This window comes from Aythya fuligula, chromosome 26 (assembly GCF_009819795.1).
Source record: "Aythya fuligula isolate bAytFul2 chromosome 26, bAytFul2.pri, whole genome shotgun sequence".
In the NCBI taxonomy this organism is placed as follows: domain Eukaryota; kingdom Metazoa; phylum Chordata; class Aves; order Anseriformes; family Anatidae; genus Aythya; species Aythya fuligula.
This window is the reverse complement of record NC_045584.1, coordinates 869,908-897,484: the sequence shown is the minus strand read 5'-3', so window position 1 is coordinate 897,484 and position 27,577 is coordinate 869,908. Positions and strand designations below refer to the sequence as shown.

General features: G+C 45.0%; 1 protein-coding gene across 3 annotated transcripts; it reads right to left on the bottom strand.

The window, feature by feature from the left end:
* Positions 1 to 1,089: 1,089 nt before the first annotated feature.
* On the bottom strand, positions 1,090 to 26,578 carry DAZAP1 (DAZ associated protein 1). Of its 3 annotated transcripts, none has more exons than XM_032203523.1 (12): positions 26,435 to 26,578; positions 21,025 to 21,065; positions 20,421 to 20,587; positions 20,052 to 20,117; positions 19,301 to 19,411; positions 16,871 to 16,919; positions 12,299 to 12,381; positions 8,727 to 8,880; positions 7,213 to 7,242; positions 6,653 to 6,793; positions 5,826 to 6,008; positions 1,090 to 1,650 (listed from the first exon to the last, which is right to left on the bottom strand). In XM_032203523.1, the coding sequence occupies exons 1-12, from the start codon at positions 26,464 to 26,466 to the stop codon at positions 1,478 to 1,480; spliced, it is 1,230 nt and encodes a 409-aa protein (XP_032059414.1). In that variant the 5' UTR covers positions 26,467 to 26,578; the 3' UTR covers positions 1,090 to 1,477. The 3 variants fall into 3 exon arrangements, with proteins under 3 accessions (XP_032059414.1, XP_032059415.1, XP_032059416.1); XM_032203524.1 differs by having other exon boundaries at positions 19,301 to 19,408; XM_032203525.1 differs by lacking the exons at positions 12,299 to 12,381; positions 20,052 to 20,117; positions 20,421 to 20,587; positions 21,025 to 21,065; positions 26,435 to 26,578 and having other exon boundaries at positions 19,301 to 19,363.
* Positions 26,579 to 27,577: the final 999 nt, after the last annotated feature.

Here is a 27,577-nt window from a genome sequence, read left to right as displayed (position 1 = left end):
ACATTGCGGCACTGCTCCTGAAGACCCAGACCAAACGGTTAGGGACAGCAACCCAGATTTCAGCCACTTTACGCTGGGCTCAGCAGCTGCAGAGGAAAGCCCAAGGGAGGAGGTCCCTGGGGAAAGGATTTTCAAAGGAGACCAGAGACTGGAGGCAGTGAGAGCATCGAGAGCACACCTCACTGTGTCAGCACAGAAACTGAGAGCGTGTCCTCTGAGCCAGCACCACGAGGGCATTTCACCCCAGTTACCTCCACATTTCAGCTGAGGGGCCTCTTCTGGAGGTGGACAAATCCAGACACCTCCTCGTGCTGCTCACAGCTTGTAAGGATTTATTTTTTTTTAAATGGTGCCTTGCAACTCAAGGTTGGAGGGGCAGCAGCACACAGCCAAAGCCCATCGCCGCTACGAACACACGAACAAGCGAGCACGCACAGCTGGTTCTCTCATGAGCAGGGTAAAAGCTGCGAGGCACGAAGGGTGACGGCTCAGATCCCACTGCTGGTGGTGTAACAGCCCACTGAGGCACAGCCTAAGCCTGTATGCTGATGTCAAGGCAAGATTTTTCAAGGCCGCCAATTGATTTCTCATGAAAACACAAATTCACAAGGAACTTCTTTTTGTAAAAAGAAAAAAAAAAATGGAGACAGGCTTGTGTTTCTAATCCAAATGTACGTCTCTTTATTCAAACCAGGGGTAATCACTGGTTAGTGCAAAACGCACCTAAACCTTTTGCCTGAGGGAAATCTACATCTTAACAAGGCCTCCGTTAACCCCTAATGAAATCCACAGAGGATTTGAAAGAGTTTGAAGCACAGACCTAGCGCTGCGCTTCCTAAGTGACTCTGTGCGTCAACAAGTCTGCACCTGCCTTGTTACCAGTTCTACACCGTCAGGTAACAACAGCAAAATACACTCAGTAGATTTCTTTTTTTTTTTAACTCCCAGAGTTTCTGAACCATCCTCCCCACCGCTAATGTCAGGAGTAAGGGGGCTGCAGCTCGCCCTCACTTCCAACAGTGCTAACGGAAACCCTGTTTTAAATTAAAAAATAAGCCAGCATACATAGTAGAAAATTTCTCTTAAAAATTTCACAATCTGTAAATGTATATATTTTTTTTTCTTTTAAACATAAAAGTTTACAATATACGGTAAAACAAAGGCTCAGGAAAAATAATTTCAAAAAAAAGAAACCTGAAGTTTTTGAATTAAAGCTGAAGACATTTTTAAAACCCTGTAGTTTGAACCAGTGACATTTATTTGTGCTGATGGGTTAGAGAAAGGAAAATATTTAAAAACTGCAGTCCAAACACCCACAGCGTTGCCTTCAGAAGCCATCTTCCCCCACCCCCCAAAAAAAAAATGTTGTTAGGTTTTTCTTCCATCAAGTATGTGATTGTCACAAGTTCCGAAGTCTGGGGCTCGGCTGCTCCCAGGCCCCCCCGTGGGGACAGAACTCCCTGATTGCCAGCCCACGCTAGCGCCTGTAGGGGTGAAATCCTTGCACGTTGTGGTTCTGTCCTCGTCCAAAGCCGCTTCCTCCTGCAGGTGGGCCACTGGATGGTTGCACCGAGGGGCCTCCGTAGGGAGGGGGTTGCTGGCTGGGATCAGAGAAACCTTGTCCAAACCCACTCAAGTCTTGTCCATACCCTGGGGAGAAGGAAAGAAAAGGCAGAGGTCAGCTTCCAGTCAGCTTCCAGCGTCCTCCACGCGCACGGAGCAGCAGAGGTGCAAATTCAAGACCTGACGCCACTCCCTCCCCCCACGCAGTCCCAGGAACACAAACCCTTTGATCTAACACAGAAAGGGGAGCTGCTGCTTTCAGTTCTTCACCTTATCTGCCTCCCGGTACAGGAGGAGAACCCAGGAGGCGTGCAGAGGTGCAGGTTTCACTTTTGAGGTAACCCAGCCCAGCCAGCAGGTCAGACTCCCACACTGCTGCTGTTCAGCAGCTTCAAGTGGCTCGCTGGTAGGCTGTCAGCTCATTCTGAGCAGCATTTTTTTTTAATTTCATTTTTGTTTCTAGCAATGTGAGGTTCAGCAGAGATGAAGATGTAGCAAGGAATTCTTCCTGGCACCTCTGCCTGATGGCGGAGAGCTTTTGGAGCCAAGCTTTGTACAGGCAACTTCACCTTCCCTGAACACTCAAAAACTGCTGCTGCTGAAAGGACACACTGGAGAAGATGCTTCAAAAAAAAAAAAAAAAAAAAAAAGCACTGCTGCCTGTGCATTTTCATTAACTGGCCTCTTTCAAGGAATGCTCAGTTCCTAAATTAGAACTGAAACATGAGGGGGCAAAGCTATTAGAGCAGGATCCCAAAGGCTGCGACTGCTCCACCCGTTACAGAATGTGTAGGGGAACCTGAACTCGGAACAACTGACGTGCTTCCCCTAAGGCTCATCACATGAGCAGGCTGACATCCACTTGCTGCGAGTTCAAAACCAAAAGTTCCACTTCAAAACCTGCCCCTGCTCCCCACTGCTCGCTGCTGCAGCTGCTGCTGAGTGCTTTAACCCAGCTGAAGATCAGCAGCAGTGAACAAGGACACAGCAGGTCCCCACATCCCCTAAAAATCCACTGCAGCAGAGCTTGGGCAGTTTTAAACCTGAAAGGACACTCAACTGCAGCGCACACAGATCTGTGCAGGAAATTAATATTTATATTAATATTTATCCTGTTCTTCCTCAGTCTGCAAAACCCAACGCTCCCCTGCTGCTGCTCAGCGAGGCTACGACCACCTGCACCAAAGCCCAGAGTTAGGCTGGGCAGAATTTGGGAATAGGGACAAAGGGCGGAGATGAAAAGCCTTGCAGGAATTCTTGCTGCCAGTGTGAGGGAGAACTAGATGTGAATTAAGAACGCTGAGAAACTAAGAAATTTAATAAAAGTTCCCTTAATTAAATACAACTCAATCATAACAGCGGCATCAGCACAAGCCTCAGCTATAAAAGATGGTATTAAGAACCCTAATTGCTCGGTACGTTTCTGCAGTTCTGCTTCTCCCTGTGCAGGCTTAAAGCAGGTTTAACTCTCTTAATCCAAAACAAAGTCTCTTAGCACGTCTTCAGTATTTCAATTTCAAGCTCTGCCTGTCTCTCAGGACTTGCAGCTGCTAATGAGCCTTAAAACACATCTATCACAAGGCTTCTATTAGCTAAAAATGCTAATCCAGGCTTTTTTTCATACCAAGATAAGCAGACTACCAAAAATACAATTTAATTGTTTGCCAAGGGGCGAGGCTCAGAAGGAAAGAAAATGAAGTTATTCTCACCGCACAGCGCAGTGTTAGAGCATTCGGTGGGGGAAACCACAGCTCCCCATTTGGTTATCAAAAAGGAAGCCCACAGCACCACGCTGAGCAGCCAGACACGTAACTGCACGTTGTCTTCCCTCGCTGTGGCTCCTGCTGCAGCTCTCAGCTCACACCGTGAAGCAGCACACGGCTCACCTGCCCTTCCAGAGGGCTCTGCTTTCTAAAGGAGCCGTGCCAAGCTTTATGGTCTCAACCTCTGGCTTGCGGAACCTGAGCTCTGTTCAGTTACACAAGATAAAGTGTCGCCAGCGCAGCAGCTTTGGAAGCAATCAGCAGCATCATTCCTATTTCAGTGGTGAGCTCCCCCTCCGAGCTAACGAGGGTACAGAAGTGTTTCAGAAGTGTGTTGCCCTTGCTCGCCCAAAGTAAACGTTTGAGCCACGTCGCTCCCCCCACCCCCTTAGGAGAGACCCTGCAAGAAACAAAGTTAGTTTCCCCAAGGCAAACAAATGAAGAGCATTGGTTGTAAAGAGGCGCCACCTACCTAGATCTCTCACTGCTCAGCCTGACCATAAGAGTGTAAACAAAGTATTGGCGCGTAGCCTGAAGGGTCTTGAGAATAGGTACCCAGCCCTAGTAAGAAATGAGGAGACCAGGGTGACGAACCCCGAGAGAGCCCTGTGCAGAGATAATTTTTCAGGGTGAGGGAGACACACCCGTGTTAGCGTTTCATTTACTTGTGTTTACGTTCATCCCGGCTGTAAACATCGCAGCATTTAAGATGCTGTCAAGCCAGGACAAATCTGAGAATGCCATGACGATTAGATAACGCGGTGCCTCTTTAAAGCCCATCAGCCTTATGCATTTCCGTAAATGCATGCAGATCAGCTAGGCTGCCTGTTGTGCAGCAGTGCTGCTAATCTGCAAACACACGAAGAGCTGGAGCTCTTTAAAAAAGTTTCAAAGATATTACAGGTAGCTTTGTGGGTGACTGCTGCACATCAAACACCTCTTTCTCTGTTAGCACTTGTGCTCATTAACAGATTTCAAGCTAAGAAACCACTCGAGGTGAGAGACCACCTTCAGTTGTGCCTTACACCAACCTTCTTAGCTCCTTCCTCCAACTGCAGTACCACACACCTTTTCCTCCCTCCTCCCTCCCCACCCAGCACTTTTAGAGACTAATTAGAAGCACTTTAAATATTTCCCTGGGAAATAGGCTTCCTGGAATATACAGGAGGCGAGTGGTACTACACACACCAAATAGAGGAACCCCCACAAGGTTGGAAAACAGATTCTTCCTAGACTTCTGAAACACCACAAATGTTGGCTCCCCGCAGAATGTAAATGATTATGCATGGCTCTGTATTTTATTTAGTAGGGTCCACCCTCTCTCAAAAGGGATCTATCTGCAAAGAGACAAGTTCTTGCAAGACAAGAAAACCTTCCTCTTGAGTCACAAGGGCAAAGCTTTCTCTGGAAGCAACTGTGTTTAGAACAAATTTTAAACATTTGAAGCTCATCAACATGAGAACATCTGCTTGCTTTACAAATGCACCTGAAAGGCTAATCTTCCGTGTTTTTTTTAAACACATTTTGCATTTTTGGAACTTCAAATAGTATCTATTCAAATAACTTCATGAACTGTTCTTTACATAAGTTTCTGCAGGCACTTTAAATAAAACAGTCAGGCATATGCTCACACATGGAGAATCTGTCCAAGTGTGGAGCAGCAGTCTTAATCCATGGACACACTGCATACAGAAAACTGACTGCAGAAGTGGAAGACCACCAATTACTTCATCTTCAGGAAAAGGAGCATGCCACAGACATGTCTTAGGGACAATGCTGCTTAGAAGTAGGAGTGTGTGGAAGAGCAATATGAAAACTCCATCTCAGTTTCCACAGAGAGGAGCACGAGCACCTATGCAGGTGTAGGTTTGGTTTTATTTTATTTGGTAGTGCTGCCTGACCGGCTTAAAACTTGTTACACCAATGTCTTTCATCACTATCTCAAGCAGTTACTTATACCACAGCACAAATAAGCACTGCTGAGGCATTACATGCTGCTGACAAAACTACAGCTTGTGATAAGACAGGAAAGGAACAGGGGATGGGAGGAAAAAGCATGCAGATTGGATTTTAATACCCCATACTGCTTGCATCTCGATGCTATTCTTAAAGTCTACTCTCCAATCTGATCAAAGTCAGTTAAACAAAACAGCTGTCTACAAGCTGCATGAAGCTATTAGAGAGGAAAAAAAGTTTTAACTGCGGATTCAGGGAGAGAGCAAATCAGTGACTTATCCTTCAACTGCAGAAGTCTCTGAAGACTATCCCACAGGATACAAACGATGTCTAGAGTTGTTTAAGAAAATACCCACTGGCTAGAATACCTGCTGGATGATTTAAGGATCCCTTGAAAGCTGGTGGCTGGCATTCCCTCCCTTGACAGAAGTGCCATCGGTGTTAGCGAACAGCTTCTGAACACTGATTTTGCACCCAGGTAGGAAAGCAAAGCAGGAAGGGAAGAAGGATCAAGCTGAGTTTATTTTACAGGCAGTTACTTACCAAATTGGCTGTAAGGGAATTCTGGCTGAGCAGTTGGGGGTTTGCTCATGTCCTGAGTTGCCTGAGATGGTGGTGGTGGTGGTGGAAAAGCTAGTGGTGCTGCCCCTGGAGTGGCAGGTGGAGGGGGTACTCCAGGTGGGGCAAACTGGTCAGGTGGAGGAGGAGGAGCACCATAACCAAAACCTGAAACACAAGCAAAGTGCAATGGATGTGAAGACACAGGTCAACACCTCCCTAAATTCTTGCTTGGATTTAGTACAATGCATTTTTTTTTCCAGTAACAGACTTGTAGGTATTTAAGTCAAAACGTTTGCTACTTGTAACTGGCAGGCAGTAAAACCAACTTACATTGCAACAGAAAAAAAAGAGTGGCATTTCCTACCTTTTTTAAACCAAGTTTGTGACTAGACTTTTCAAAAGGTGGCCCGAGGGCGTAGATGTTCAAATCCTATTTACGTTTCCAATGCCACTTGTGACCTTAATTCCTTAAGCTTCTCGAAAAATCCCAGCCTGCGTCTAGCCCAGGTCACCGTGCAATAATCTCTTAAGTTTTCTCACAGATGTCATAATAGAGGTACACAATGAAACTAGATTTGTTTAGCGAGAGATTTGAGCTAGAGAACAGACTATTACAGCACCCAAGAGAAAGCAACCCAACTGCCTGACAAAAATAGTTGCTTGTAACTCCGAATATACAATCTCAGCAGAGAATTTAAGGATAGATTAAAAAAGGCGTAGGGGAAAACTCCAAGTCCAGAGAAAGATGAGCAAAAGCCAACCCCTGAATTTGGTGACGGATTGCACTCAGACTCCTGGAGGTCACTTACTAAATGGTGGAGGGGTGCCATAGCCCTGTGGAAATCCTTGTGGAGGTGGGAATCCCCCAGGAGGTGTAGAGACTATGTATGAGGTAAATGGTGGTGGCGGTGGAGGAGCTCCTCTGCCTGGAGGAGGTGGTCCATATCCACCTAGAAAATTAACAGAAACAAAGAGCTGAAGAGGCTCAATAACGAAAAATCTGCATTCTCTAGATGGGGTAAAGCTGTTTCCTCAATATCAGATGCAACCTCAGCCTTCTTTAAATTCTTACTTTGGGAAATATTTGTCCTCCAAGTATCCCTGCAGTAAATAATTGTATTTGAGAATGTAATTCCTTGATACCGAATTAATGGAGTTGGCAACACCGGGATGCATGTCAGCTCCCTTTTCTGGTTTGTTAACAACATGCTGTCGTCTTCACTCTTTAAGGACAAATTCAATCAAGCTTTTAAACATATAGGCTGTTAAATACTACAGCAATCCACAAATCTCAATGGATTCTTAAAGAAATTACGTCCCCACTCAGCAGGATTTTTCTATTAAAATCAGTCCCATATAATGTACTTACCAATCGCCTGTCCAGCTGGCACCCACATCCCTAAAACAAAGCAAAAAAAGCAAGTTATACATGTACTGAAGCTGTTTAATATGAAACAGGAATGATTTAGGGAAAGTTTATCTTGCTTTAGGCTCTGGAATACACTAGATATCCTCCCAGTGTCCCTTACATTTCTTCTGGTCAAAGATTTATTTTTTTTTAATGGTCCAAGAAGTCTTAAAAGACTCTGAATTATTCAGCAAATAATGCAGAAACATGCAGCAATCCTCAAACTGAAGTCAGATGGAGTGCTCAAAAACCGAGCACACCCAGCCAAGAAACCGCACTAGTATAAAAACCACCGACATACTGAGAATCACAGCAGACTACACATCCAAGGTATTTTAATACATTATCAGGTTTATCCTATTTATTTTTGAAGTTTTTGAACCATAAAAACATCTTCCGCATTCGTTGCAGCATTAAGATAGAGAGATAAATGCATTTACGCTTCACGCTAATCTTTCCAGTAGATCAGCTATCGTTTTCTGTACAAATAACCACACTGAAAATAATCTCGTTTCTCAATTTGTGCAGTTGCAGATTAGCACATCTGTGCAGAATGTCAAAGCCTCAGCTGCAGCTTTCAAGTTAATAAGCACCATGGGGAAACGAGCAATCCCTCCACTGAGGTATCATCTATTGTAGCAAGAGATGAAGCACTGACACTCCCTTTAGCCCCCCAGGTGAAAATTTCTCATATCGGAGCACGCAAGTTCTGTTCTGTCAAATGCAACTCAATTATGCCGCTGTATTTCTCCATAAGTTATCAAAACTGTCTTCGGATGAACTCAGCATATTTATCCCATCTTCAAAATCTGGTGGGGTTATTATAGCCATCAAAACCAAAACACACGGCTGCTCCTTTCAGCCCTGAAGGGTTCAAGCTAAATCACGACCGTTATAAGCACTAAGTGCTCCCCTGCACCACTGCTGGCCCCATAGCTGCTTGTTATTTTTCCAGGCTACATTAAGCAATAAAATCCAGAGACAAGACCATCTGTTTTTCTCTCATCCCTTGCAAATTTTACTTATAACTTCCTCTGAAACTGCCTCATCCTTGAAAATGCCTATTTTAACAACATTTTTCTTTCAGGTCTCAAGCAGGTCACGCTCCCACAGCTGGAGTCCCAGCTTGAGCTTTCTCAGCACCTTCTCCACGTTACCAAAAACCACGCCGATTCTATTTAGGGAGAGGCAGAGCCAAACAGAAGAGGCCAAGCACCTTCTAGAATGCGTGCGAGGCTCAGCACAACTCACTGACCTCTGCCCTAAGCAGCAACGTGTTTGGGGAAAAGGAGATGAAGGACTGGTCTCAGAAGACTCGGGAAGGACTGGTGCAGTTTTAGTTCTGCTATCCATCCAGCACGGAGATAGCATTGATGAACCTGCAAATTCTGTCATTTGCCACTCTTACCAAGTTATCGGCAAGCTTTAAGGACGAGACTCGCTCACGACAGTGATTAAGACATCCAGAGAAGTACCTTGAGGGCCGTATCCTTGCTGCCAGGTAGGAGGGGGCTGACCTGCCCAGCCATTGGCAGCGCTCGGCATGATCCTGCTTCCCCACTGACTGGCGCCGGGCGGCCCTGGAGTTTGGCTTTTGCTATCCCGAGGTTCTGCACGTTTCACCTCCACCTAAACAAACAGAGTCGCCATTTAGGAGAGATGCTGCAGGTCAATCTACCCCCCTTCCCTTCACACACACCCTTAATTAACACTTAAGACTACACTTAGCATCTTATGACTTATGTCTAAGTACTTAATTATTAAACTTAAGGCCGGTAATTTAAAATGTTTCTCAGGTACAGTATGTGTGATGGTAAGACGTTACAAGTCCAGCTATTGAGGTATTTCAAGCAAAACACATCCTACAAATCATTTATGTTTTATCATAGTACAATATTCATTGGCTTTAATCTTAAAACAGCAGTACCCTCTTACAACAACTCTTCACTTAAAAAAAAACGTAATCTTTTAAATCGTTTATAGACTCTTTTAATACTTAAGACTGGAGTTACAAAGACGATATTTTCAGAAAAAAATCGAGTAAAGAGTACACTCTGAAAAAGGGTACTAATGCTTTAACCATTCCAAGCGTTTGGGGTTCATTTGAAAGTTACAGTTTAAACCCACCCCATCTAACTGCAATTTCAGCTCGGCTCATACCTGAGAAACACACATTTGTTTGGTTGGTTTTTGTTTGCTTGTTTGTTTGTTTTTTTAAACTTAGAATTTATTTAAATGTCTAATGGAAGATAAAGACTTACCTTCCCCAGGCTAACGCTTAAAGAATCTCAATTAACTCAAACAATGTCAGAGGGAATGGATGTGATAAGAGAATCTTACATTACATCTAACAAAAAAGTAAACAAACATGCAAGTAATAAAAATGGACAGTTGAGTCAATAAGAAGCAAATCTTCATACTGTGTTAAGTCAGTGACAAAAGCCCTCCTGTTTTTAAAATTAGTAAGCCACAGTGCTTAACTTATTTTATTCAAAGATAAAATGTCCTAGTGTTCCAAGCCATCGAATAAGTGCATTTGACCTACTTAAAATAAGCTGCACATTCAATATAAACCTCTCAAAAAAAAAAAAAAATCCAGTTTCTGATTTAATGAAACACTCTCAGCACTCATGCATGCTGAATTAAAGCCTTTTTTTTATTTTATGATTAATTTTAATGGGTGCCAGAGTACAAAGAAAATAAATCGCAATCATCAATGGGCCTGAGTAGTATGGAAAATAAAGTATTCAGAATTCTTCCTGCCATGTCTTAAAAACCATTCATGTCAGAGAACAAACAGGAAATAGGCACAAGGCAAGGACAAAGCCCCCCACCCCCAGCCCACTGCAGATGCCCCAAGGACATTATACATGACAGTAACCAAATCTCTGTCAGCTGAAGGCCTTTCCAGAGAGGAACCGAGGGAATTTTTCAAAGGACTCAAATTAATGAGTCTTAACACATTTGCCTTGAGGGAATTCGGTTATTGCTTACAAAAGCAGAGTCCTTCTTGCAATTTTAATTTTTTTTTTTTCCCCTTTCAACAACATATGGATTCATTTCAGCAATACCTTTTTAATTACCAGAAAGAGAGAGATACCATTTTTAAAGCAGGCATTATTAGTCAATGAAGGGAGCGGAGTGTGCTGGTGCTCGTTTCTCTGTGTGGAAGAATTCCATTAATTTTTCAGTGTGCATTTACAAGCAGCGAGCTGCCAAACTGAGGACTGAAAAATGCTCGTGCAATATTCTCAACAACCAAGTTAAAATTCTGCACCTGCCTCGAGCCCAGTTTACACCAGTAAATGAGGCATCTCCACCGGTTGTATCCGAAGAAACGCTGCAGATTTCTGCCTTTTATGTCATTGAAAGGGGAAAAAAAAAAAAAAAAAAAGAAAAAAGAAATTTCATTTTCATACTGGAATTGTTTGAGAAACAAGGGAGAACTCTGAATTAGCACTGACAATATTCTGCAAGCTGGCAGCACAAGAGGTGACATTTTGAAGGCTCGCACAGGGTTCTCCATTCTTTCCCAGACCCATTACAGCAGATGAACCACCCTTTGTTCGTGTTTATATTTAGCATGTGCTGCTTTGTGATGTGACCTCTCACTGAAGTGGTTCGTGTAAGTTTAAGGCAATTTCAAGGAAAGATCAGAGGCTGGATGCAGGATGCAATTCATACACACACCACCGTAAATAGATTTCGGGCTGTCAGTGCCTTCGCTCACAAATGGGAGTGCTCAACTGCTCACAGGAAGAAAATACTAGTAATCAAGTACACTAACGGTCTTGATTACACAAACACATTTCTTCATTTGCTGCATTTCCATTAACTAAAAAAAATCAACCCACCCCTCAACCCCAAAACAAGTTCACAGGGATAAAAACCATTCTGTGCTGCGTAATTAACCAAACAAAATTCCATTGATTGGCAAGAACATATCCCCTGCTAGCTAGGTAAATGTTTATAAAATATCAGGCTACAGGAAGACTTTAAAACACAATGCAAAATTTTAAAATGCAGTAACTTAAGGTGAGTGACAGTATTCTCGGGTTTCCTTGAGATATATTCTCTCTAAGGTTGGCAGTTCTAAGGTTTACTTTAAAAACTGTGGATAGAGAGAAAAGCTGCAAGGACTTAATTTTACCAGAATTTCCTGTGGTTAATTTTCCTTTCAGAAGTTATGATTTTCCCTGTCTAAAACTGGGGTGTCCTGAACAATTTTCTCTGCTTTTCATTTGTTCCACAGGTACGAGCATGTTCCTTGCTGAGTAACATCAAAGCAAGCATAAAAAATTCCTCCCTATCAAACATCCACTTGCTGACAACACAGTATGAAGATGAAACAACCAGAGGTCACTTAACTGCATTGTGGTTAAATACTATATAGAGTACGTGGGTTTGTATCAAAGTTTCACAGTAAGTGACCCAATTTTTTAAAAAACCAATCCTTCATGATGTTTTTGTTTTGTTTGTTTTGTCTCTTTTAGTTTAAGATTATACAAAGCAGATTTTCTCACACCAGCTAAAATTTGAGTACCAAATACACATCTGAAGGAGTGGTATCTTAAACCAAGCCTTGAACAACTCAGATTTCATTGGGATTCTCATTTTCAAACGGCTGGACACACCTACCTTCTACCCTTGCACCTAGGAAGCAAAGCAGTGCTCAGAAGATGGGCAGTCGCCATCGATTCCATCCAACACAAGCTCCATTGAGCCACAGCAACCCCCCAGGTCTGTAGCACAAGGCCTTACCCAAAATAAAAATAAAAAAATAAGAAGAAAACGACACCCGTAGCCTAAGTTCTCAGGCTTTCAGGATCTACGTCGCTTCTCTGGGCTAAGACCCAAGCTAACTGCCTCTCTCACCTGCTTAAGCAAACTCAGAAGACTTTCTCCACCTTCATGGATAAAGCCTTGAATTTGGACTTGCACGCTCTCCCAGCTCGCTGATCGGTACCTAGGTTTGGTCACCAGTGAAATTGCTAGTTGCCCAAGACTTGGTTCTTTCTTAAGGTAAAATAAAACTACAACTACACACTTTTTTGCCCATGATGTCGTGAAAATGCATGTTGACAGCCTGGTCCACTGATTGTTCGTCCTCGAAAGTAATAAATCCAAAACCTAGCCAACGACGAAGAGTGAATCAAGGTAGCAGGGTGTTGTGACACAAAACAGGATGATGAACAGTATTAGGGGCGGACCAAGGGTTCAAGCAGGGGTTTCAGATAACCAAGACTTGTGTTAAATTTTCAACAACAAAAAAAAAAAATCAGTCTGAGAAAATTGCAATGGATACTTCCCCGAACTTAGGCAATTAATGCCTCATCTTGGTTTCACACATGCAACTTACAAACTGAACAAGTTAACGATTTTTTTTTTTTTAATTTGATTCCTAACCTACCCATCAGGAAATGGAAAAAAGTGCTAGCATAATCAGAACTGTGCCACATGATCAAATCAAAATACTTGTGGGACAGCAAATTAGAAGTAAAGAAGCTTGCCTGCTCCTATCTTTGATTTAAGCTAGGATCCCAAAGAAAAACTGTCCTGTCCCTACGCCCCCAAGCTGCAAAGCAACTTCCTCCCGTCCCTCACCCCACTCTTCAGTTAGGGAATATTTTCCGTGGAAAAGAAGAACATTGTCTTTGAAATGTAGCTGTTAAAGCATGAAAAAATTTTACCACTCCATGGATGAATGAGAAGCTTCAGAAACTAACAACCTAGATCAGAGGTTCTCAAGTTTTTCACGCCTTGGAGAAAGCTCTTAACAGACGATCCTTGTTCCAAACCCGGCCTCCCCTGACGACCCAAGGAGCACGTCACACTTGCTGGTGTCTCTATCTATTTTACTTCTTGCATTTCCTGCTGCTTTTCTCTCCAATGGCTACCCAACGCTTTTTAGCTGCTCTTTTTGCTCAAGCTACTAACTGCTCGAGATCCCCAAGGATGCCTCACGCCCTTTTATCTGACCGCAGCCCTTGACGTTGGCAGCTCAGCTGAATCCAGCAGCTATTTAAAAGGCCATGTGGGACACGGGGTGGGGTGGGGGGGTCTCATGCCTGTAGCAGACACTGGACGAGAGGCAAAGCCCCGGGTTCTAAATCGCTTCTGGAGGTCACACTTTGAGAACCACTGCACTTAGGTTGTAGCTGCTGATACTGCCGAGAGAGTGGCAAAATAGTGGTTAATCTCACAGAACACGGAGGCTGGTTCATGCCATCAACCACTTGTTGCTGGTGTAACAACCGAATCCCAGGAAAGGTAAGAACACATGCAGTACATAAGTGGTGCCATTCTTTAGATTAGCTAAGGGTAGAGCAATAAAATTAGAAAGAAAAACGAGGTGCGGCATCAAAAGCATATGGAACATGGATGCATTTCTGCTTTTCTGAAACCCAAGATTTCCCCCTTGGTTTGCATTTTGCTTTGCAGCTAGTGCTGACAGCAGCCATATATTGCTCTAAAGCGTTAAACAGAAATACAGTATCTATAACAGTTAGTGTCTCTCTAAGCTTATCCAACTGGGTTGGGTAAGCCCAAAGAGGCCTATTGTAGAAAAAGTTTATATATAAAAAATACACAAAGATACAGGCCAAAATAGATTCCAGCAGGTCAAATTCTGCTGTCAGCAACAAGAGCAAAAGACATCACTAAAATAAAATTAAAATAAAAAGGAAAAAAACTTAGCATTTCCCACACACAAGAGACTGGCAGTATAAACGAAGTTTTGTTGACCTGTGATGAAAGCAGCCTCAAAATTGAGAGCAGCATTTCATCACAATATATTTGTCTGAGGTTAAAATCTGCACATTAGAGCCAAAAGAAAAGTATTTGTATTTAAATCACACATTTAGCATTGCTGCCTTTATCTAAAAGGGCACGAGAAAGGAAAACGAGGGATACAATCTACATATGCAGGCTGCTCACTTGATTCTGAGAAGGCTGAAGGAGGGGAACGGGTTGTGATATGGGGATGTGGTTTGTTGGGAGGGGAAGAAGGAAGGAATAAAGGTCATTGAGGAAGCCAGTAAAGAAAAAAGCATTCAAAAGGGCCAAACGCTACAAGATAAGGAACAGTGAAGAAATCAGAATACAATACACAGAGAAATGCCAAGAACGTGAAATTTTAAAGACAGCAGAAGTGACAAAACCTATCATCAAGCAGCTTTATTTTTCAGAAGACAGCACTTTACTGAAGGCTGGAGAAACTCGTTGCCTTTAGCAGGAACCCAAGTGGACTACCAAACAGAGCTACGAGGCTGGTCTGCAGCCAAGGGAAAGAGAACACAGCAAGAACCTGTAAATTACTTCCCAGTGGTCGGTTCAGCAGAGAATAGAAAGCATGAGAAGCAGGGACTGCAACAAAGCCACTATTTCACTTAAGATGTAACGAGGCTGGCTGTGCTTGGGACTCTGGCAAGAATTCTGATGAAAGCAGCGCTTGCAGAAGAGCTAACCACGAGGAGGTAGGGGCAGCAAGTAAATGAAGGCAACTTGGCTGCTTCGAGACAGGCAGGCAGCTCCTCAAGGGCATCACGGTAGTTCTGACACTGAGAACCTGGTTCCCAGCCTTCTTGTGAGAAGCTGAGGGTGGAGGAACGCTGCTGGGATTAGTAAGAGGGGTAATTTGTCCTTCCTTCTACCGGCAAACTGGTGAAATAGCGTGCAGGAAGGGACGTGTTCAGAATGCAAGGACGGTAAAAGAGGAAAATGGAAGGAGGCAAAACTGACAATGATTCAAGTAGAAGATGGTAGCGAAGTGGCCTTTTAAAATTTATAAAGATAGAGTAATTCAGGTACCATGTTAAAGGGACAAGCGGGGACTGAACAGCACTGTACAACAGAATACAGATCAGAAAGGAAGCGGGAGAAAATGTGTTCTGGGATGCACGACCAGGAGCACCAGATACAAAGGAGCAATTTTTCCTAGCACACCCCGAGGGATTAACAAGGCCATTTTTGGAGATGACAGTTAGTTACACTACATAAAAGGAATCTAATAGAATAAAAATGAAAGCCAGAGCAACAGGATTCAAGAACACTGCTTAAGAAGTCAGACAAATAAAGGAGAAAGTACTCTGCAGTACAACTGCACACTGGATGGAGACAGATGGGTTTTCAAACCTGAGCACATTTGTCATTTCTGCTTCAAGCTACCAAGTCTTAAGTGGACCAGAAGCCTTCTATTAATTTTTTTTTAGTATAGCTCTAAGCAGAGAAGCCATTAATTCAGACCAGGATTAATCCAGAGCAGGCATGATGTTTTAGTATCTTTTGCTCAGAGGCTGCAAGGCTGGGATAAATATCACAAAGATATAGATGATACAATAGTTACTGGAATAATTCAAAAACTTCAACCACAAATTATACTCATTTGCCCTTATCTTGGTCTCCACTGCTTCCTCTACTTGAAATTAGATGCTCTAGAGCATTTAAATGGATGAATTTATGTTCTGCTTAAATAGAAGACATCTGTTGAAAGAAGGTTAAGATAGCTAAGGCAAGAAAACAAAAAACAAAAAAACAAATATATTGAAACTTCGTTTACACTCCAATTAAAGACAAAGCCCGTCCCTCCTCTGACTGTGGAACTGGCCTGTACCTCTGTGATAAATTATCACCTAGAGAGAAGAAATCTAAAGAGATATCGTTAATCACAGTCAAACAATTCACAGAGAGAAAAGGAAAAAAAAAGAACTTACTTAACATTACCATACTTTACTATGAAACACTTAAATATGCCACTAAGGATGTATGTCTAAATTAAAAATAAAACTAAGACTTAACAGCTTAATAAATATGAAGTGAAGAATATATTTCTTAATAATGAGTCAGAGGAGAAATGAGAGTTCAGATGGCAAACTATTCTCTAGCATGTAGAACATGCTACTAGGTGGTAAGTGCAACTAAGCTTCACTTATTTCAAATATTGCCTCTTAATAGTCAAAACAGATGAGAGATGCAATGGAAGGTGGATGGCATGAAGCTTGCTTCGTATTTTGACCAAAGGTTACCAACTCGATTAAAACAATCTAGAGAGACTTTGTGGGTTTTTTCCATTAAAAAAGCAGTCTAGCACATAGGCACTATGTATCCCAATCAAAATATATGTGTTTTTGAAAGCATTTTATGTCGTTTAAGAACTGCTTTTCTCGGATTTTAAGTGAAGCCATTTAACCAAAACAAAAAGCATGTAATGGATGGATTCTGTCCTAATCCCATGTCCAGAAGTACTCTGAACTAGAGCACCCCCATGCAATTATAAACATCAACATACCTTTCATGTGGAACAGGAGGAAAGTCTGATGAGATTTTTCCCTACTGTACCTTAAACCACAGGAGTGGCTCAAGAATCAAATTTCATTCAAATAAAAACCAGCAAAAAAAGAAGAAAATGAACATGAAACATCTGACTTTAAATGCACAGATACCAACTAAAGCTGTAGATGAAGAGTCTGCACTTAATGTGCTATTTGCCCAGCGAATTATTCTTTTTCCTGAGGCAACACAGAAAAAAAAAATCTACCTTTTCTGATGGTGTGAAATAGTTTGCCATCTGACTATAGGAGAGTATGAAGAAATTTCAAGGACAAACTAGATCAGCCTTTACCTCGGGGCCTCTGTTTCTCTGCGTCATAGATCATTACAACTTCAGTGACCTGGAAGAGAGAAGGGAAATTCTACTAACTGTGCTACCAGGGGAGCGTTATAAACAGTTACCACAGGCTGGTTTCCCGCACTCTATCCACAAAGCACAATTAAATGCTTGATGTAGCCATCAATACCAGTCTGTCCTAGCACAGTGCAAACAAATTGGGAATACTGCTCTTTATAGGAGTCTAAGAAAAGCCTGAATTCATCTGTTCCAAAAAACTGCCTCATTTTGGCTTTTCAAGGTCTCATCACACTTAAGATTTTAATCTAGCGTTAAGGTTGCTCCACTGTTTATACTCACATTATAGCCCATAAAAACTCTAAAGGTCTTGGGGTTCTCAACACACTGTTCATCAGCGTTGCTTCCTAAAACTGCTTTTTCAATTTTTAAAAAATTTTCACTCTCAATACGAAAGGTACCTTTAACTGCATTAAAAATTTGCAGTTTCTCTGAATTCCTTGCATGTCAGCGTGGTGCAGTATCAGCTATAAACTGATGCTTCAAATGGCATTACAAAAACATTTATGGGCGATCAGTATCAGAATGCATTTAGCTACAAAAGGAAATCAAAAAATGAACTGAAGGTCGTTCAAGAACTTTGAAGACTTTCTTCAAACTAAGCATCAATATGAGCTAAAACTTAGAACAGAAGCAGAGATGCAACATTCATTTCAAAGGCAATATTAAAATAGCTGAAAGGAACTGCCTTAAAAACTTTCAGATGGAGAAACAGTCACGAAATGTAGGTGATGTCATGGAATCACAGCTCTGCCTTCAAGTCCTTTTTTTTTTTTTTTTTTTTTTTTAAACTATGGTCCCCTCATTAGCTTAAAACTCGATGCAAATCCACCTTTTACTGACAGCTAGAAAACATACTTTTCAAGTTATTACACCATACACACTCACTCGAGTGTATCCTATGGGATGCTAACAGCTGAGGTTTATCCCCACTAGGGGATTTTGCCACATGACAGTGGCAGACTTTTTTCCACTGCTCCGTTTGGATCCCATCCTTCACATCGACCTTATTTCCCATCCAATTACCATGTCTCAGAAACAATCCCTGCTTTTGCCTCATCACCCTGTGGCTACAAAACATACACAGGAACCTCTGCTTCTCCAAACACAGCTCATTAAAACTTCCACGTTGGCTTCCTGATTTCTACCCTGCTGTTAAAGTTCTACTACTTACTTTTCAAGGCACTTACACTTACTGGCTGTTGCCTTCTGGTTTTGGTGGCACATAACCCTGTATCTCCCAAGCCATCCAGAGGTCAGAACTGGAAGTTTTCCTCAAGTCTGCGAGGAAGAGCCTTTAGAAATGATGCCCCACAGCTGTGGAACATGCTCCTCCACCTTTATTTATAAGTCTGGTGCAGACTTTCAAACTAAAGAAAGGGTTATTAGCAACTCCCTTTTGTATTTTATTTAAAATTTGGGGTAATCATTTTTAAATAGTACTGTTGATTAACTTAGCCACTTGAGAAAGAATCAACTAATCCTTTGCTGCCGCTAAGAAATTGTATAGAAAAACAATTTAAAAAAAAAAACAATCAGCAGATCACGCTGAACACCACTGAAAGATGGCAAGCTCGCGTGCACTGGCACATCCTGGAATTCAGCTCAGGGAACCTTTAAATATTTCAAAATTATCTACAGCTGAGTTTAGTAATTGAGCTTAGTAATTTACCATCTTGGAAAGAAGCCACAATGGTTGGGATAAATGGGAAATTAAATCTAATTAGAAAAAAATCCGAAGATACACTTGTTTTAGTGAGAAGTTATAAACTGAATTATACACAGTTGCATAACATGAGCAGCAGTTTCTCTCTAGAATGGATATTCCAGGGACAAGAGAACTCAGCTGATTCCAGATATTGTTTAAAAGCAACCAGTGTTAACAAAATAATGGCAACAGACTGAAAATTTAACCAATCACTTATTCAAAGACAAGCGTTTTAGGTGTAAGCTCATGGAAGTGCTTCCAGTTCAAAAAAAAAAAATACAAAAAAATCACACAAAACTATCACTGGGCTGTAAGTTTTCAATTGAGAAGCAAGAATTATTCTAAGCCACCTAAACTCAGGAGCATTTTCTCCCTGTGCAAGAAGGGACCAGAATAATGCATCAGGCAGACTTAAACGAGAGGAGACGGAGGAAGCAAAGTGAGTTACTTATCAGAGCAATAGATTTTGACAAACAGCAAGATGCACTTCGAGATGATGAACGTTTAGTACACTATCACAAAATGCTTCAGTATGTGCCTATAGCAGTTTGTCTAAATTAACCCCAAATTTGACAGCTTGATGAAATCTGAGGAAAGGCAGCGGGGAGGGAAAGCATCTTGCAACCAACTGATAACTGCCATCATGCCGAATGACTCACCACTCCGAATTTCTTGAAGTATTCCCTGAGCTCAGTCTCGCCACAGTTATGAGGAATCCCACCAACAAAAATTTTATTTGATTTATTGTTATCGCTCCTGGATCCTTTCTGCTAAATCGAGGAGGAAAAAAAAAAAAAAAAAAAAAAAAAAAAAAGAATCAGTCAGAAGGACAATGAGGTTGGCTACTTCAGTCATTTTGTGCTTAAACATGAACAATGGTCTCTTGGAGGCTGAGGGGGAGCCATCTCCAGGCCTGGAGTCTACTGTTCATTAAAGGGAAGCAACTGCACGCTCTCAGCTCAGAAGTTTAGCATTCAGTTAAAATCCAGCCTCTCTTCTTCAGAAGATCAGAGAACCGGGGAGCATGTTCTGAGGCCATTTACTCATTTTTTAATGAAATCATATTAGCCTGCAGGGGATGAAGTAGGCTGGAAAAAAGTATCAGTCCTGCAAGCGCCCTTCCAGACACTCCTTTCAAGGCTTGAAGAACTCCACTGAAAGCACTGCAAAGAGCTTAAAAAAGCACCACACCCACAAAGCGAGTTTAACACAAACACAAAGTGTTTGCTAATAACTCCAGTGTACTTGGACTCTTACCATCAAAAAAAATCTAAGTGTATTTTTCAGAAGTAAAGCTGACACTTGAGGCCTGCCTCTGCCTGCTGGCTTTAGGACATGGGAACAATCCACGTGAATTCAACGCAACAAAACTTGGAAACCAGCTACGACACACCACGTTTAGCTCCTTACCCATCCTTCCTTTGGCCGTGTCCGTTCGGGTTGCATCCCCCGAGGTGTACATGGCTTTGGATCAATCTGGAAGAGATTCCAGCTCGGTCAGATCTCTGCGTGGAACACTGTTCTAGGAAGTTTTGTTTCTGGCAGCTGAACACAGCGCTGCTGAAATTCAGCTCCTCAGATAAAAGCTATCGGCAATACAACGTGACACAGATCACCGAGTTAAAGCTGTCTTACAGTAAACAAATGCAAAAAACAGGCAACTTTTACATTATCCAGTATGCAATAAGAAGTCAGAGTTTAGAACATATATTTGAAGCAGTCTGGGAAAAAAAAAATCAAAAACCCCACACCAGAAAACGAAACACGAAGTCAACTTACGTTTCGGCCATCTAACGTGTGAGGTCTACTGGCCAGTACTGTTCCCACACAGTTGGGATCTTTAAATTTGACAAATCCAAATCCTCGAGACTGGTTTGTTGTTTTGTCTTTCATTATTACACAGTCTACGACTTCTCCATACTGGGAGAAGTAGCTACGAAGAGTTTCTGTTAAAAGAAGGATATATTAAACAGAACCAGATATTAACGTTACCAGGCTGTGTTCAAAACCACGAGACAAGACAGAACGAAGCAGCTGAACAAGTTCAGACTTGAGCTAACCATCCTTTGAAAATGATCATGCTTGATTTAAACAAAATGATTTTTTTGCCACTCATGCAAAAGAACAGCAATATCACAGCAAGGAAATGATTTTAAAAAACTGTCATCTTCTGAATTGACAACTTGAACACAAAACAGAATGTAAAGAAGCAAAACAGTGATTGGAACTTTCTCTACAGAAAATTTTATCTCTGAGCAGAAAAAAACAGCAGAAACCTCAACCAAATTTCCCTACCATGGTATTGCCTGGTAAAAAGCTAGGTGTCTGCGTGTTTGGTTGTACACGAAGGGCAGGCCCAATGACTGTAGAATACATAGCTTACCTTGCGTTGTGCTCCAGTCCAGGCCACCCACAAAGAGTTTTCTGCAATGGGAGCACAGAGCAGTGTTAGTTAGGGTGCTACAGGAAATTGTTTCACCTTATTTAACGAAGCAGTCAGCTCTTCTGAACAGTTCTGCTGGTGCTGAGGCCTCCGAAATACAGGATAAAGCCAAGGCTTCGCCAGAAAGCCTCGATTCCTCGTGACAAGCACCTTGTTTTGGGAAGACTGAGACAGAACTGGAGCACACGCTTTGTGTGCCAAGGGCACGAGCAGAGCTTGTACATTTATTAGAGAACGTTTTGTTCTTCCATGTGAAAAGACAATTACCAGGACAGCCAAAGCTCCTCTCAACTCCCCACTTCCAGGAATTTGAGAAAACGGCATCACTTTGAGAAAGCTTTTGCTAGCCAAGAGGAAAGAACACCCCGGAGCATCACCCAAGTCCGTTTACCTGCTCTCCTGGGGGCAGAAGGGAGTTCCAGCATGGAACACTTCATAGCTCACGAAAATGTGTACAAAGCACCGCTGAAATTGTTTGAAAAGCGATCCAAGCACATCATTAAGGTCGCAAGCTACCTGCTCAACCCCTCCCCAATCCAGGGCGCCTGGCTCCCAGTTTCCTTCCCAACTTCTCACGGCAAGAGAACAAACCAGCAGCTGCAGGGCCGTGCAGCTCCGATTTAAGGATGAAAACAAAAACCCCAAACTTCTGAGATAAAGCAAGCTGACAGAAGACCAGACACCGTGGTTTAGCCACCTAAGTCTATTAACTGCTTTAATCCCAGGCTAATGACCGAGAGGTGCACAGTGCTGCGTTAAGCCTTTGAAATGGAGTTCAAAGAACAAACAGCTTGAGCTCTTCCACAGCCATTTGCGACCTGACGTTGAACATTACGAGGTAACTGACAACCTAAATAGGTTAAAAAAACTCTGCCATACAAAAATGGATTAGGAACACAGCTGCTGCAACCCTCTCTGAGAAGTCAGGTGTTGCTTTTGCCGCAATACCTGCAGTTCGCGCATTTGGTGTTACCACCACGTGAAAAAAACAACAACAGCTGAAGTTAATTAATTAATTTAAGTTATTTAACTTAAAAACACCAAGCAAGAAATGCACCTGCCCTGGGGAATGATGTGGCCAGCTTCCACGGGCCACGTGGTCAAAAGCCCAGTGGGAATCACAGCTAAAAAACTGGGGCTTTACCTGGGATTTCTGTACTTGTTTTCTAGCTGCATAACTGGGTAAGAGAAAGGTTTTGAATTTGTTCCATGCTCAGATCAAAAAGCTTGTGTCAGCCCTTGGGTTTACTTGCTGCTGGGTTCCCAAAGTATGGTGTTGTTAAAAAAAAAAAAAAAAAAAGTCCTCAAACTGTTGGTTAGAACAAAACTCATCCCCTCCTTTTACTCGTTACTCCTTCACTCCCGTAGCAGGACGGGTCAGAATCGCTTTGGTTCTGGTTCAGTCGTCATCTTCTAGGGAAATGAAAGCAAAAGTGGAACTGCCAAGCCTAAGGTGGGAAGGAAACTGGTGAGGCAAGCACGAAGGAACAGCGCAGCAATTAGTTGTGAAACCACGTTACAATCCCTGCCTTCCAGATCTCTCCAAACGCACGAGAAGGTCGTGACTGAAACCCAAAGTGAACCCCACGCTCACAACCCGGGACAGCTCTGAACCAAGCCCGTTCTCCTACAGAAGCCGCCCGGACCCGCAGCGCTTCGTGTCGGAGCACGCAGAGCGAGAGGAGCCGCGAGGCCGCCTGCTTGGCAGCTCTTTATCAACCTCAGGGTGTGACAAGACTCCCATGCAAAATATTTTACTCTCTAATTAAAGGCTAGTTGAAAGCCACCCCGGCGTTTGGCCCTTTTCAGTGAGGAGCACCGACGTAAAACATCTCCAGTTAATAGTTTTGTGTCTGCACAGAGCCGTGCTGGGGTGATTTATCCTCTGAGGATGCCCTCCACGCCTCGGATCAATCCTCCAGGAGAGGAACCACCTTCTGCTTGCGTTTTCTACTCACCTGAGCACAGCTGCAGGTTAGAAGTGGAAAGCTGAGGTTCTCCCTTTTCCAAGCATAGCTAAGAAAAACCATTCTCCTAATAAAGGCCGTTGTCCTCAGCTCCTTTTTAGGAGCCACTAGAGCAGCAGGAACCAGCAGTGCCCAGGCAGAGCAGAGAGCTGCTGCACAGGGGCCGGGGAAGGACCTGGAGGGTTTGGCGAGGCAGGGAGCTCACGGAGGAAACCCGCAGCCCTTTTTTATGGCTTCATTTCTCCGTGCTACGGCATCTCATCACAACCCTTATGCAGTAACAGTGAATAAAACAAAATAAAACAACGCTCTAAGGGTGGAGATGTGCTACGTACGAAGCTAAGGGTGACCCAATCCAGCATGAGGTGGTACCAAGAAGTCGTGCTCCATCCAGGCAAACCTGAATCCTCAGCCCCTGCGAGCAGTGCCAGCAGGACACTTCATCCACTACCAACCTCCTCTGTGAGCGGGCCTGTTTTCTACTTGCCCCCTTCAGGATAAAGCTCTTCTCAGGACAGGAAAAGTCCCCCCAGGCCCCCCAGTGGCAGCAGCACCAGCTCCAGGGAGCTTCCTCACCACCACCCAGTTTTTAAGAGCCGAACCGGGCCAGCAGTCCCCGCCAGGCGCAGACTTCCTGCTCCTTCCCACAGCTCCCCCTTCACCAAATTCACACGTGGGACACGCACAAATCCACGTGGCTCCTCCTCGTGCCGTTACAGTTCTGCAAGTTCTGCAAGAAAACAACTTTGTCTCCTGGCAGCAAAGAGGAAAACCTCATCTGATGCTTGCTCAGATGGAAGTTTTGATGATGCCCATCGCCGCGCGCTGCCTACATTTTCCCCACGTTTTGGGGTTTGGGTTTTTAGAACTGAGCTCGATAGCCTGGCATACGAGATCAATTTCTAAGAGATCGGTTTGAAACACCAGCTGCACTCTGACAGAACACCAAGCTGGCTGCGGGGAAGGAGGACTCCCCGCAGTCTCTGGCCATTGAAACCTCCCCATTCCGGGATTAATTCCTTGCAGTCACCTTCCCTTCATTTAAACAAACAAAAAGGCCGGGTTGCCTGAGGTCAGCAGCAGCTGTATGTAAATACACGGCCTCATCCACAGGCCCACTCCGGGGCTGTCCAGGCCTTTGACTCCAGGACAGATTGTTTTCAGGGACACGGAGTGAAGGCAGGAGTTAACTGCCCCCATGTGCCCCAAAAAGCAGGGGAAGACAGCACAAGAGCGGCCTGAAGCGAGAGCTGTGGGACCTAACGAGGCCTCTTTCTTTCTTCAGCAGACGCAGCTCGTCTGAGAACTTTTACCCAAGTTTCACAGCCCCACGTGTTCCACTGCAACTATTTCCTGACAAAGGTTTCTTCTTCTCTCACGGAAACGTGTCTAGCACTGAAATAGCTAATTCCAGAATTAATAACAAAGCATGCAGAGATGTGTGGAAGGGCTGAAACTCAAAAAAAAACAACATACAAACTCCTTGCCTACATAAAATAACGTCAGCTTGACCATCATCTATCTTTTTAGTGCAGCTCCAACGAGTTCTGGCCCGTAGGACGCAGCAAGCTCAGGAGCAGCACTTTCTGTCACTGAAAACACTCCAAGTCCCAACTCCAATCAATAATGTTCTCAAGCCCCTACCTACTCATACCCATATGAGGAGTTATTTTGGTTTCTGAACTTCAAATCTGCCCAGGAAAGTGGTTCAATCCACAACTTCCTATCAAGTTTAAGACTTGCATCACAGCAGCCTTCAGAACAGAACTTCCTCGCACGGCAGCTGACCAAAACTGCGCTTTATCCTCTCATCTGAGCACTTCTGGGGAGGCAGGGAAACAGAAAATCGCCCTCCCCAATTAAGATCTGGTCCTTTCAAATCTGATTACGACTCGGCTGGATCAAAACCTAAGCAGCCTGCAGCCAGGAGCCACCAGGCCTGCTCAGGATGGGCGCTGATGATCCTCCAGCGGGGGCTCGCAGCCTGCGCTCACCTACGAGTCTCGGACATGTGTCTGCTTGTGGTGCCCGCTGTAAGACACCGGGTAGTGTCTTATATGGGCCACGATCCACAAAAAAGGGCACTTTTGGGGCTAAACCTACATATTTAAACACGCCTCGTGCAGTGTGTGCTGTTCATGTGATATTCAAGGCAGTTTTTTTGCTCCTCGTGTTTTTAAGGCCATACAAACGAGGAACACACACAGCAAATGAGCACCCCGTGCCAGTTCCTTTGTAGTGAAAGCTGAGCAGCCCACAGGGTTTTTTCATCTTCTTTTTGCCGTTTCCCACTGAAGTCTACAGGCTTTTATTTAAATATATTTTTTTTTAATCTTCTCTTTGCTGCTTCCCGTCCTAACACGCAGAGTCTACAGGCTCTTCATTTAAATATTTACATGTCGGGTGGTGTGGTTTTTGTTGGTTTTTTTTTTTTTTTGGCTGTTTCCTGTTTTAACTTGTGGAGTCTCCAGGCCTTATCGGCTTCCGAAGATGGCACCGGGATTGCCCCAAACGTACCTTAGGAGAGCTGAGGCCTGAGAGGGAGCTGATAAGAGGGGTGGGAGAGCCGGGAAGCGCCCCCCTTACAGCCTGACACCCCCTGGCTGGGCAGGGGCAGGCCTTCGGGGCCAGGCTTTGTGCTGGAACCAGAAAATCGCCTGGAAACCCACCTTGGGCAAGGCCTTGGGAGGGTGAGGAGCGTTGGGGGCTTCGTTGTCTGCATCGTGCCTGGGGGAAAGGCTCCGGGACCCCCGGGGGAAGGACCTGGGACCCCCGGTGGGACTGGAGCAGCCCCGGCCAGGCCCTGAGGTGGATTTGGGGGGGGATTTAAGGTTTTGGGGGGTGGTTTTGGAGGGGTTTGGGGGTGGTTTGGGAGGGATTTGGGGAGGATTTGAAGGGTTCGGGGAGGATTTTAGAGGGTTTGGGGGTGGTTTTGGGGGGATGTGAGGGTTTTGGGGGTGGTTTTGGGGTGGATTCTGTGGGAATTGGGAAGGATCTGAAGGAGTTTGAAGGGGTTTTGGGGGGGAATTTGGGAATTTTTAGGGGTTTGCCGGAGGGATTTGGGGTTTTGTGGGGGGGGGGGGGGTTAGGTTCCCTTTTTTTTGGGTGGAATTCCGAGGGTTTCGGGGAGCCGCGCGGTGACCTTGGGCCGCGCCACCTGCCGCCGCGGCGGGGGGGTCACGTGACGGGGCCGGGCCCGTGCCGGTGCGCGCGGGGCCAGCATGGCGGCCGGGCCCGGTGGGGGGCGGAGCCTCCCCCCCCCCCCCTTCCTCCTCCTCCTCCTCCTCCTCCCCCCCCCCCTCCCCGCCGCGGCCTTCCCGTGAGCACAACCGGAGCCTCTTCCCCCCCCCCCACCCCCCAAATCTCCCCCTTCTCCCCCTCACCCGATCTCATCGGCGCCTCCCACGCTGTTCATGGCGGCGGCTCCCGGGGGGGGCCGCGCCCGGTTCCGGCGGCTCGCTGGGCTCCTCGCTTTTTTTTTTTTTTCCTTTTTGTGTTTTTTTTTTTTTTGTTTGTTTTTATAGCTCTCTATATTTTTTTTTGCGCCTACTTTTCCGCTTCTTCCTTCTTTTTTCCTTGCTCCCTCCCTCCCCCCCCCCCCCAGGAGCTGCAGCAAACGGCCGCCCCCGGGCCCGGCCTCCCCCCCGCCCCCCCTCCTCTCCTCCTCCTGCTCGCCGCCGCCGCCCGCCCGCCGCGCGCTCCCTCAGCGCCGCCAACGGCCGCTGCGCGCGCACCTGCCCCCGCTACGGGGTCTCCGGGGCCGCGCCCAGGGAGGGGCGGGAAGGGGCGGGGCTAAGGGAGGGGGGCGGGGTTAATGGGGAAGGGGCGGGGTTAAGGGGAGGGAGAGAGGCGCGCGGGGGTGAGTGGAGGTGGGAGGGGCGAGTGGGTGGGCGGGGTTTGTGGGAAGGGGGCGTGGCCTCGAGGCAGGGGGCGGGGCTTCGGGGCGGGTGGCGGGCACGGTGCAGGGAGCGGTGCGCGGGGCGGCCTCACTGCATGGCCCCAGTGCTCAGCGCACCCTCACTGCATGGACCTGGTGCATGGCTGCAATGCACGGCACAGCCCTGGTGCATGTTGCAATGCACAGTGCGTGGCCCCGGTGCATGGCACACCCTCATTGCATAGACCTGGTGCATGGCACAGCTTTATTGCGTGGCCCTGGTGCACAGCACACCCTCACTGCATGGCCCTGGTGCACGTTGCAATGCACAGTGCACGGCCCCGGTGCACAGCACAGCCCTGGTGCATGTTGCAATGCATGGCATGGCCCCATTTCAAGGCCCTAGTGCATGGTTGCAGTGCATGGTGCAGCTCCAATGCACATTGCAATGCACCGTGCATGGCCCCGGTGCATGGCACAGCCCCAGTGCAAGGCCCCAGTGCATGGTACAGCCCCAGTGCATGGCCCTAGCACATGGTTGCAATGCACGGCACAGCCCTGATGCACATTGCAATGCACAGTGCATGGCCCCGGTGCACAGCACAGCCCTTGTGCATGTTGCAATGCACGGCACGGCCCCAGTGCAAGG

Excerpts from the sequence above, each read along its gene's own strand:
- DAZAP1 (XM_032203523.1), bottom strand. The coding sequence starts at position 26,466 with ATGAACAGCGTGGGAGGCGCCGATGAGATCGG. Across the intron at positions 7,243-8,726 it reads GCAAGGATACGGCCCTCAAG|GGATGTGGGTGCCAGCTGGA; the intron begins GTACTTCTCTGG and ends GCTTTGTTTTAG. Across the intron at positions 6,009-6,652 it reads TGGCACCCCTCCACCATTTA|GTTTTGGTTATGGTGCTCCT; the intron begins GTAAGTGACCTC and ends CTTGTGTTTCAG.